This window comes from Etheostoma cragini, chromosome 12 (assembly GCF_013103735.1).
Source record: "Etheostoma cragini isolate CJK2018 chromosome 12, CSU_Ecrag_1.0, whole genome shotgun sequence".
Classification (NCBI taxonomy): Eukaryota; Metazoa; Chordata; class Actinopteri; order Perciformes; family Percidae; genus Etheostoma; species Etheostoma cragini.
Window position 1 is genome coordinate 9534441 of NC_048418.1, and position 12306 is coordinate 9546746.

Below are 12306 nucleotides of genomic sequence, written 5' to 3' on the forward strand. Positions count from 1 at the left end.
TATTTATTTGTTTTTGCATTATCTATAAGGTTGTTTTAGTTGGACAACTACTCACACACAAACAATCAGAGATGAAACAGGCCTACATTCAATCCAACATTTCTTTGAAAAATTGTTACCATGAAAAAATCAGTTGTGGGTAAATCACACGCGACGCATATTGAACTTGTTTGTGAATCTGCATCTCAAATGTGAAATTTCCCTTGTGATAATCTCATATATATCAGAAACTTCACGTGAGGATTTCTTATTTCACTGACCGTTTTCATGCATATTCATTCTTTTTTTTAAAATTCTGTACACCTTACACAGATGGGGGGGTTATAGGGAGCCCAGCAACAGCATTTTTGACCCTGGATACAGACGATTAATTCGGTCATGAACTATTAGTGATGATAGTGTAGTCCATTCTGATAAATATTACCCAATGAGCTACCTTACCCTAAAGCACATGTATTCCACTCACAGCTCATCCTGACACACACGCACACACACACGGGCTCTGCTCACCGGAACCAGAATTATGTATTGTGTTGAACTTGATGTTGGCGCTGTGGATGTAGGGGAGGAGGGAGCTGGAGCTATTTAAAGAGGGCCATCCAGTCACGGATAAATAGCATAAGGTCCACAGCGTTGACTAACCGCCTCTAAATGGTTTTCATCCTGCACTGTGTGTCCGTTTGCGGCTTCTTATTGTTTATTTCTCCTGACTGAGGCTGCTTTACTGCTGTGACAACCATCCGTCGACCATCGGTCCAGTCTGCCAGCTCCCCCTCCTTTTTCTTTATTTTTTTTTGCTATTTTATTCTTAATTATCGAGGATAACCAACGTGAAAATGGGCAAAGATTACTATAAAACGTTGGGTATCTCTAAAGGAGCCACAGACGAGGATATTAAGAAAGCTTACAGAAAACAAGCGTTGAAATGGCATCCGGATAAAAATAAGTCTGCAGCCGCCGAGGAGAAATTTAAGGAAATCGCTGAGGCATATGAAGTCCTCAGTGATCCGAAGAAAAGAGAAGTTTATGATCAGTATGGAGAAGAAGGTAATATGTGTTTTATTATCGCATCGAATAAAATGTTTAACCGTTTGTGATGATTTTTAATTCACCTTCAACACACCGTTATAAACCCGTTATAAACACAGCCGGCACCGGCTTTAAACAGTCAAACGCTGTATTCAGGTTAAGAAAACAGATGGTTAGCACATCATAGGCCTAAAATTCTGTGCATTTTATTATGCATAGCTATTGCATAATAGTTATGGATTAGCTACATTATATCTGTAGTTATAAAAGAAATAAAGGCCCTGCCATCATTTCCACCTCAGATTTTATTACAAATGTGGGTGTTAAAATAGAAAAAAATATTTTGATTATATCAAAGCCTTTAGGTACAGAATGTCCTATGTAGTATCTGGACATGTGTGGTTAGGAAGCATGTTTGATGTGAAGAAAGTAAAAAGACCCCAGATCATTTCTACATCCAATAATTCTTTAATTAAGGGGGCATGTGAATTTACCTTATTTTACCATTTAATGTAGCAAAAGTGCTGATCATCTTCAAAAAGGGCCAGTATGAGTGAAACAAGATGTTTTTGATCAGTGAAGCATGCAAATGTCTGCTAATAGAACTTGAAAAGGAAAATATGAAGCTGGAAATGTGTACAATATGTCTCTCTTTAAAGGCTCACACAAGCAATGACGACAGTCAGAACAGAGTATCTATGTGCCTGCTTTATTTGTGATACAAGTTCTTTGACATAACTATTAGACAAACCTACTCCTGGGTGTCAGCATCCATGAGTAGGTTGTCAGCAGGTCAAGTCCTCTATTTCTTTCAGGTAGGCCTTTTCACTGATGTCAGTGATCAGGCGTACCATAGCTGCGTCGTCAGAAAACTTGATGGTGGTGTTGGAGTCAAAAGTGGGTACACAGTTGTGTGCATACAGAGAGTACAGCACAGGACTCAAAACGCAGCCCTAGGGTGCTTCTGTGTTAAGGATGAGGGTGAATGAGGTTTGTCTGCCTACTCTTAACACCTGTGGGTCTGCCTGTCAGGAAGTAAATTATCCACATCACTGTGAGGTATTTAATCCAAGGTCCTTAAGCTTTGTGACGAGCCTGGAGAGAACTACGGTGTTAAACGCTGAACTGTAGTCAATGAACAGCGATCTCACGTAGCTTCCTTTCTTGTCCAGGTGAGACAGGTGGGTGTGGAGGATTTGTGCTTCTGTTGGTCGGTTGAAATGGTTGGCAAACTGTGAGCAGTCCAATGTGCTGGTTAGTGAGGAGCAGATGTAGTTAGTCATTTTTACTACTACAGAGATGAGTGCCACTGGTTGGTAGTCGTTGAGAAGGATGGTGGGCTTCCCAAAGCCAGTAGGTTTCACAGACTTAGCCAATGACTCATTGTGAACACTGGCGCTAGTTGGTCACCAAACAGTTTGAAGATCCGTCCAGTGATACCGTCTGGTCCCAATGCTTTCTTGGTGTTCACATGCTTAAAAGCCCTCCTGAAGTTGTGCTCAAAAAGGTAGACACCTGGTTGTGGAATGATTTAACTGTAGTTTTGGGTACAATTGCTGTTGTTTTAGAAATTAAATCCTTACAGACTCAGTGCATCCATTGATGTTTTAAGTGACTTCACAGTGTAGTTCAGACTAATTATGTTATTGACAAGGTTAGTATCAGGTCTAATACCTATTCGGTGGATTAGATTGACAAAGTAGGCATCATTTGTGGCATTGTATGCTCACCCAGTGCTGAGTGTCAATGTTAGGATGACTGATGAATCCTATGTGTTCCTCATCAGGTCTCAAGGGAGGAAATGGACCTACTGGTGATGGACCAGGCAACACCTTCACCTACACATTCCATGGTGACCCTCATGCCACATTTGCCACTTTCTTCGGGGGTTCGAATCCCTTCGAAATGTTCTTTGGGCGGAAAGCCAATGGCCGAGACGACGACGACATGGAGGTGGATGGAAACGACCCCTTTGGGTCCTTTACCAACTTCAACCTGAACGGATTCCCTCGGGACGGGCACGTTGGCCCTGGAGGGCAGCAGCGCCGGAAGCAGGACCCGGCCATCATCCACGAACTGAGGGTTTCTCTAGAGGAGGTCTTCCATGGCTGCACCAAGAGGATGAAAATCTCTCGCAAAAGGCTAAATCCAGACGGCAGGACCATGCGCAATGAGGATAAAATTCTCACTATCGAGATCAAGCGGGGCTGGAAAGAGGGAACCAAGATCACGTTCCCACGGGAGGGAGACGAGTCGTCCAATACCATTCCTGCCGACATTGTTTTCGTCATCAAAGACAAGCCACACCCTCACTTTAGGCGGGAGGGCTCAAACATTGTGTATCCTGTGCGTGTAAGCTTACGACAGGTGAAGAATTTTCTATATTGGCACACACTTATGAGTGTAGTAGTATTAATAGAGTCTGATAGATGGATTAGTCACACAAACGGGAGATTCAGAACAAGCTCATATTTACTTTGGAGCGCTGCTTTAAAGCTCTGGTGCTCAAAAAAGCCGGGTCACAATCAATAAGTCGTAGGTAGTCTGCCCCAAAAGTTGTTTTCCCTGGAACGTACAGGCTTCCTGAATGAGCATTGTACTTAAATACACACTTGGCCTGTTCACTTATGATGAGAAATATAAGCTGCATCACATGGAGGGCAGAGAGGTGGTGGATGCCCACGTGCACACATTGCAAGATTTACACTCCTACACTCTTCAACACTCTGAGATCTCACTGTTTCATTTCTGAATATGTGACCGATGTATCAAAACAGCAACAGATCAGCTCTGATCTGAATCATGCTGAGAATCACATATTTAAAATCACAGTAGTTTGATCAAATATTCTCATCTCAAAGACCACTTCCCCACCTTTTACAGTGCTTTCTACAGCATCTCAGTGTTATGAGTAAGACATAATAGGACACCATAGGAAAAAAAGGAGGCTGTTTTATGTTCAATGCCAAAGAAGAACTTTGAATAGAGAGACTATGTCCCCCTGTTATCATGTGATGATAACAAGTCAGTAAACTTCCAATAACAAAGACTGTTGATGTGGTCTAGTGGTTGAGAGATCTGGAAAATATATTAAAAAGACCTTAATCAAAGACTATTTAGTCAAAAATGTTGTATAATTTGCTCAGTGTTTAAATATCTGGAGTCCTGTGTAGGTCTGTAAGTGATGAAATGATGAAAACATTGTGTCCATTATAAAGTTTGTGCACCAGAGAAAAATTACAAGTTTATAATTCTTTAAAAAACTCAGGAATTCTTTAAAAAAAAAGATGTATTTGTAAAAATAAAATAGCCAATAATAGTCAGTATATTATTGCGTGATTTTTGTTAACTGTCAAAAATAGATTGGCTTTTTTTAGATTTGAACTTGTGTGCATTTGCCATTTTGTACAAAATATGGATATCAGAAGACATCCTTATTAATATCATGTTTTCAATTCAATCCTATTACCCAGCACTAGTTTACACATGTAAACATTAAGCTCAGCCAATGAACGGATTCATTAGTTATTAATGTGTGGGTTGCTTTTTCTCCTGACTTCCATGTTTCCATCTTTTGCAGTCATTGTGCGGATGCTCAGTTACCGTGTCGACGATAGATGGGAAGACGTGCAACATGAAGATCACAGATGTCATCAAGCCTGGTATGAGACAGACTGTCGCCGGACAGGGCCTCCCCCTACCCAAAAACCCAGAACAGAGAGGAGACCTGGTGGTGGAGTTTGACGTTAACTTTCCTGAGACGTTGCCTGGTAACGCCAAGGATGTCCTGAAACGGCATTTGCCTGCGTAGGACGAAGGACACAGACTGAACGAGGAGAGATAACCGCATGACAATGCTCGCCCTTGTTACCCTTGTCTCTCTCTCTCTCACACACACACACACACACACACACACACACACACACACACACACACACAAGAGAACAGTTCTGACAGTTCACAGATGGACCCCCTACGACGAATGTGCAATTTCTATTTTTGAGCTATATGGTGTTTTTATAAATACCATGCATGCTGCCAAGTTGATATAAGTGCAAGTGAAAGACTGTCCAGGTTGTTGATATCTAAAAAAGAAACACATTTTATGTATGTGGGTCTTTGCCACAATCACTTTATCTTTTAGTTTGAAACGTTGGGCAGTGAGTGAGTCTACAGTACAGTCTACATTACACAAAAAATCCCAGTGATCCTTGGAAATGTTGCAGTGTAGTATATTTTCTTGCTCTCATTTAGATCTGACAGGCTTTATTACTGATATTTTGTAACTCTCGGTGTTTATTTTGTCACGTAGAAATAGGACCTCAATGTGCAGGCTGTCTTAAAATCTGTGTACATGTTATTCAAGAGAAATGTGGTTGAATGAACTGGATCATCACGTGTGCATTTTAGAAACTGACGTGTGAAGATATTGAACTTGAATTTTAAAATAAATCTTTACACCTGAAGTGATCTTGAGCTGTTTCAGTCAAGGGGAGGCATGTGATGACTCCTCCTTCATCAAATAAACCATGTTATAACAATCATCACTTTCAAGCCGTTATAGTCAGTGGACAGTCTGCATAGCAACAGCACACAAAGTGGGCACCAGAAAACGCTTCTTCAGACTTATATTTCAGTCAAATGTGAATATTTTGTTGTTGTAAAACATATACAAGTAATATCTCTGATGTGTAAAGATAAATATTAAAAGTATGTTGACTGCATTTAATGTTTACCAATGGTAAAACCATGAATGTGTAAATATAGCTGTCTCAGCTGCTGGCTATCAGCTGCCAACACAGAGGCCTTTACTGTACATTTTCCCACCAGGGGACGCCACATAACTCATTATGTCTCAGGGGCCCACAGGGGCAGTGCTCCTTGTTTGACAGAGAAGTTCCCCTTAGCTGCTGACTTGCGCTCATTAGTTTAAAGCTCTAAGCCAAATATAAACTGCTATTACCTGGCAAAACCTATAATAATACATTATAATGTCATAGTTAATTTATATTTTGTATTAATAATCTGAAAAGTGACAAAAGCTATCATATAAATGATTCAGCAGAACTAAGAAAGTATAATAAGATGCCTGGCAATATATAAAACATATTTAAAAAAAAGTAGCTCTACTTTTCACAGCTGCGAGATTAAAGTCAGACACATTAATACGTCACTAATTCTAATCCAGTAGAAGTATATGTTTTATTCTGAAATGGGACATTCTGCAAAAGAGTATTTTTACTCAAAGTATATTTTAATACTAATACTTGGCCTAAGTACTTTTTTTTTTTTAAGATTATGTATGTAGGAAAAGGAATTTAGGCCAACAGTAGGCTATTTTTTACTAAAGTAGAATATCTAAATACTTATTCCAAGGCGACTAACTCGCAGCAAGTGTTTAAAAACTACCTGAATAATTGTTTTTAAGGGGTGTCCCTTGTGCCGATGTGCAGGTGCATTGGGACTGAGCCTGGGTTCGTCCCACTGCGCCTGCGTGTAGCAGCACGCCGATTGACAAACAGAGCTATTGTTAGCCGAGAATCAGCCAGCAGGTTGTGTCAGAGTTTATCCCGTACTCGCCACCACCTACCTGTTGAATATTCACACCGTTTATATAGCAAGCAGCAAAGTCCAAGGAGCTGTCGAAGAACATTAATCCAAGCTGTGGGGCAGGTAAGGAGAGGAAAAGTGTGTCGCGGAAGGAAGGAAAGAAGGAAGTAAATTAGTACAACACGACCGTTGGGCTCGGAACCGAACTCAACAGGTTAACTAGCCTACTTCAATGGTATAACAGCGGCTCGGACTTTTTAATACCAACGTCGAAAAACATACGAAAGCACCGATTAAAATGCCGTTAGGACCATGGAGGAAGAAAAACAAATCGACGAAGGAGCATTTGGTGGAGAACGAGGAGGTCGGCGGTGGACACGCAGGTGCAACTGGGAGCTTGGCTAAATCCGCCGTGAACGGAGCGGGGCTGCCGCCTCCACCTGCAAATCTGCGGCCCAAACTGGTCTTCCACACGCAGCTGGCGCACGGAAGCCCCACCGGCAGGATCGAGGGATTCTCCAACGTGAAGGAGTTGTACTCAAAAATAGCAGACGCGTTTAATATAAGCCCACCTGAGGTAAGAGCTCACCTGTTGTTAAAGGAGGACACATAGATGTGAGTGATTTAGTGTTGCGTTCAAGTGTTTAGTGTTGTCTACCTTTGTTTCTAGACTTTTCACAAACGTTGTTGCAATAACTCGTAGGCCTACATATACTAACTGTACTTATATACAGTTTGAGGTACTTGTACTTTACTCGAGTATTTCCGTTTAATTCAATTTTTTAGCCCTAGCGCCTACTTCAGTTCATTTCATAGGGACATTTTGGACTTGTACTTTTCTAATTATGGAAACTAGTTTATTTTCAGACAGGGATAATGATGTTATGATAGGTTTACCAAATACAATCATTGTTAAAGATTAAACCAGTGGCTCCCAACCTTTTTGTCTAGTGAACTCTTATAAATAAACACCAAATACTGTTGGGGCCCATTGTCTCATTTTATATGTGTATTTGCCCTTCAAACCCTTAAATATCATTTAATTGAATTGATTGAGGCCAAAAGAGATCATAGAGGATTAAACATGACTAAAATTCCCAAGAATGAATGCAACTTTGTGTAGCTGAACTTTGATTTTCTTTTTTCTTTTTTTTCCTACCGAATAATAACATCACAACCGCTCAATTTATCTTGTGACCGTTAGGAGACCCCTAAATTGGAAACCTTGGGACTAAACTTAGCAACTGTAAATAAACTAAGTAAAACTTCACCTCAACCAGCTATTTATGTATTTATTGATTTATCAATACCAATAATCTAATAAATACATATGATATATCAGTTACAGGAGCCATATTTCTCCAGAATGACTACTTTTACTTTGATCCTTAAGTACATTGCTGATAATACTATTACTTGTAATGGAATTCTTTTAGATTGTGGTATTGCTACCTTTTACTTTACAAGTCTTTAATAATTCTTCCTCCACTGCAAGATGAATACTTTAAGTAAGGGTTTGGGTAAACCATTTTATAAGTGGCTTTTCTTAGAGATTAGCCCGGTGGAGGCCATTAAAAGTCAACTTTGATTGTCTCCTGTCAAAGCTAGTGTGTGTAAAGGCACGCCCTGCCAGCCTGCACACCCAGCTTTAACTCGGCAAGATTGCGATAGATCTGTGTCTTATCTTCAGAATGAAGTCACTGGATACCTGACAAATTACCTCTATGTTTTGAAACAGTATTTCAATCAGCATCCAATTCCACTGGGAAAAATAAGCCAAAGCAACGAGCAAGTCCTGAAAACAAAAGCAGGTTCTATGTCCTCTTCTACTCCCAGGCCGCTTAAGCATACGTTTTCAAAATGAAAGCGTGAGTGGCATGTTCGCAGGCTAAAATATGACTGGTGTGTTGTAAGAGCTCATGCCGCGATCTTCCTAGTCCCGACTCGCTTTATTCAACAAGCAAAATAATTGGAAATTAATTAACAGGTAAGTGCACAATAGGACTAGATGTGATCCTTAATGAGGCTCCAACACTGCAGGTTTTTTTCTCTAAATTGGACACCAGCCATTTGTCTATGGGCATTTGTTTCATCATGTCTATCAATGTCCCTCTTCAAGGCTTTTCTGCATCTGTCTAGACTTGTATTAGTACAGAAACTGCCTGGTGGTGTGCTCTTTTCTGAACAAGTACAGTACTACAGAGGAGCCAAATAGATTTTTTTTTTTTAGCAGCTTGTGTCAGAAGACTGGATTCAAACCTCCATCTCTGCAAGCACTCCCCTACTCAAGTGTCTTTGAGCAAGACTTTGACATTGTACCAGCTCTAGGAGTACTGTTCTGTAGCTGTTATTAACCTCTGACCCCTCTGTAAAGGGGCACAAGTGGGGATCTACAGTACTGGGATCAGTTGAGAATCACGTTGGTGTTTATTATGATTGCTTCTACATCATGATGAAAAAATTTTCCCTGCTGAATTAAAGCCTCGGAGCTTTTCAAGCAGGTAGCAAAAGAAAAACAACAACAACAACCCGAATTTCAACTTACCCGTCTGTACCATTAGCAGTTATGTTGCATTGGCATTGTATAGTGTGAAAGTATGTGAGCAACTGTGAACACTGGCCTATTCCCAGCTGTGGCATATAGTTACACAGAGACAAAGACAGATGCAGACAGACAGGCAGATGGATGGATTGTGAGTTGTTGGATTCCACAGTTTTTACCACAGGAAGTCCCTCACTTCCGGCTCAGTGGGCATTGCCTCAAATCTAACCAGATAACTTTTCCCAGCCACAGCCAGAGGCATCCCAGAGGACCCTGGGGAGCAGCTCTGCCCAGGACCTCCTCCCTCCATAAACACCACCTAACCTTACTCTGCTGCCCATGTTGACTGGACATGACCTCTGTATCACAGGACAAAAGACATCTACACCGTCGGATGAAAGCTTTTTTTCCCGACAAATGTCTATTTTTATTCTGTACCTGCAAGCAGCGCTGGATAATTGTCAGGGCCAATATGATATGAAAAAAAAGTAAGATTCATTAACTGTACTGTCCCGCAGTACTTGTCCTTTGCAGTACATAAAATCTTTTTTACCTAATTACTTTGCACTGAAATGCCACTAATCAGTCGGCTTTGACAGCGCTGCTTTGCGGCCTTATTTTAGAGTGACAGTGAACGCTGCAAAGGCCTCAGCCTACATGGGGTGCACGCTCTTACTGGGTGAGCTAGATGCCACCCCAGACATTTAATTTTTTATCAATACTTAATTTTTGGGGTCTTTTCCCTTTTATTAATGTGACAGTGGACAGACATGAAAGTGGGGGAAGAGAGATTGTGGGGGGGGGGGGGGGGGGTACGCGCAGCAAAGGGCTGCAGGTCGGATTGAAACCCGGGCCGCTGCAGGACTCAGCCAACAACAAAGAAGCAATTTAAAGACATAACTTGGACTCCTCGTGACTCAACAGTTTTTGGTGTTCAATGCTATGGACACATTTCAATCAGTATTGAGAGTGAAGAGCAAGTGTGACGGGTCCAGTACTTGACTTGTTATTCATTACAAAACTGTTAAATTCAGTCTGCGCTCTGTGTGCGCAGACTGCGCAAATGTGCTGAAAAGACATATTTCCCACAGAGCCTCAGGCATTTTCTAAATGTGCCATCTGCTGAATCCCTATGACTAAGTACTGTAAAAACATTTATATATTGAAACATCTCACAAACGGCTGTAAATAAAATTAAACCTGAACCAAAGACTTCCATATCATGTAACACTTTTATTTTGATAAGATCACCATTTATACTTTTTTTCTTTCTTTTTTAGACAACTTCATGTTGAACACTAAAGACGGAAGTAAACCGGAGCACAAAATAATCGCACACGGAGCCAAGCAGAAACCATAGCTGTGGTTGTTTGTAAACTAGTGGCTCTGATGTTACATGGGTGCTCGGCTGAGACTAATATGAATTATGTAATGAACAATGGCAATGTCTGCCCTGTGCTCATTGCGTCTATTAGGTGACACATTTCCTTTTTAAACAGACATCCCATTGCATTTAAGCACGTTTGGGTTCACTGTGAGTGTCTTGTTGTGCCTTTGATTGGACACAATGTTAGAAAAAAGCTCAGTCAGTCACTTTATTTAGGAAGCAGAACTGATGGAAAGGAATTTGTCTGAGTGAAATGACATTTCAAACATTATAACAACAAATACATTAAAGTAAAGGCTTTAGAAAGCATAAATTATGTAAACCCGGTTCAGTGTCTGTTATCTCAGCCAGCACGACATGGATGAATGCAGTGTTGCAGTCTTTAGATGAAGAATAGAATCTTTTTATGTGCTCTCTTTGCTCAGGTCAAAGTCTGGTTGCACTGCAGCTTTCGAGTTTGAGGTGTGGCTCTTTGTGTGACTTTGCTTCTGGTCCACCTGCTCCTCGGAAACAGCCATTTGCCTACAGTTTGAATATCTGGATTGCGGTCATGGCACAGAACCACACTTCTTGTTTTTAGTTTTGCAGGTGGTTGTACTTTCAAGTTTACAGCAAGATATTTGGTAATCAGGGAGTGAGGCAATTAGGTGAAACAATCTAATTTGAAGGAGTTTGAGCAAGCTTGGGGAAATTGTGGGAAATTGTTGGGTCTTTGTAAATTATAGAGTGTGTTCTAGACCTACTCTGTCTATAAAGTGTCTCGAGATAACTCCTGTTGTAATTTGACACTATAAATAGAATTGTTTGTACAAGCCTAGCTCCTGCTAGTAGTTTGTCTTGATCAGTGGATGGGTGATCGGATTTATCTATTTATTTTTTTGTAACTGACAGAATCATAATATTCATAGTATTATCAATGTGGGTGTGTTGAACATTAGAAACCCCTGAATATAACGCATTCCAGTTCAACACCACTGCAAACTACAATCTTAATAATAAAGGTGTACCTTATAAAGTGGTCCCTGAGTGTGCACCACAATATAGGATGCTCAAACAGAAAGATATAGTAATCTAATACCTGTGAAATGATAATAAATTGTTTTGCTGATCAGAATTACATCAGGCAAAAGAACAAGCGTTTTCAGACAGGATTTGTAAAGGCTTGTACTTGCTCCAAAACTATAAACTCTTTGTTTTATATTACTACTGCAACTACCAATTATTTTCATTTAAACTATTGGTAAACTATGAGAGTCTATAAATGTATGTTTGTAATAGCCCAATCCCAAAGTAAGGACTGAGGAATAAAGACTGAGAGACTCACAGACTTCATTTATCTCAGGTGCTAAGTGAGTGAGTGTGTGAGGCCACATGGGCTCAGATAGGTATAAATGGGGTTGGGACAGCACTTCACAAGATCACATGTTACCTTGGTGACAACAAAGATGTTGCTGGATTGGATATTTTCATTGTAAATTTGTTGCTTTCCACACGGCCATGGCACAGGAGACGGCTGCCTGATTCAAAATGTTCTAATTCTTGTTTTACAAGCTGGACAACAGGTCCGTCCCGCTCTGTGGTCCTGTGTCGTGCTGTTGATTACCTTTTTGTAATTTCCAGATCCCCCCACGGTCTCCGAGCTAAATGTCAATACTCTTTGAACTGTGGGTAATTCCCTTTGGGTGAAGTCTGCATCAATGCAGACTCACAGAAAGGGCTCGGTAAGTGTTTACTCAAACCCTCACGGCCTTTGAAATTCCACATTGGGACAACCCTAAGCCCTTCGAAATTTCGCGAG

At 40.7% G+C, this 12306-nt stretch overlaps 2 protein-coding genes across 4 annotated transcripts in view; both read left to right on the forward strand.

Moving 5' to 3' along the window:
• The first annotated feature begins 532 nt into the window (after positions 1 to 532).
• Positions 533 to 5495, forward strand: dnajb4 (DnaJ heat shock protein family (Hsp40) member B4). The gene is made up of 3 exons (XM_034888112.1): positions 533 to 1047; positions 2816 to 3396; positions 4610 to 5495. The coding sequence occupies exons 1-3, from the start codon at positions 837 to 839 to the stop codon at positions 4838 to 4840; spliced, it is 1023 nt and encodes a 340-aa protein (XP_034744003.1). The 5' UTR covers positions 533 to 836; the 3' UTR covers positions 4841 to 5495.
• A 1025-nt stretch (positions 5496 to 6520) lies between these two features.
• gipc2 (GIPC PDZ domain containing family, member 2) overlaps positions 6521 to 12306 on the forward strand; it is a 38380-nt gene continuing 32594 nt past the window's right edge. For all 3 annotated transcript variants that reach the window (XM_034888115.1, XM_034888114.1, XM_034888113.1), the window contains exon 1: positions 6521 to 7156. In XM_034888115.1, coding sequence (XP_034744006.1) covers positions 6878 to 7156 — 279 coding nt within the window. In that variant the 5' untranslated portion in view covers positions 6521 to 6877. The remainder of the gene's footprint in view (positions 7157 to 12306) is intronic.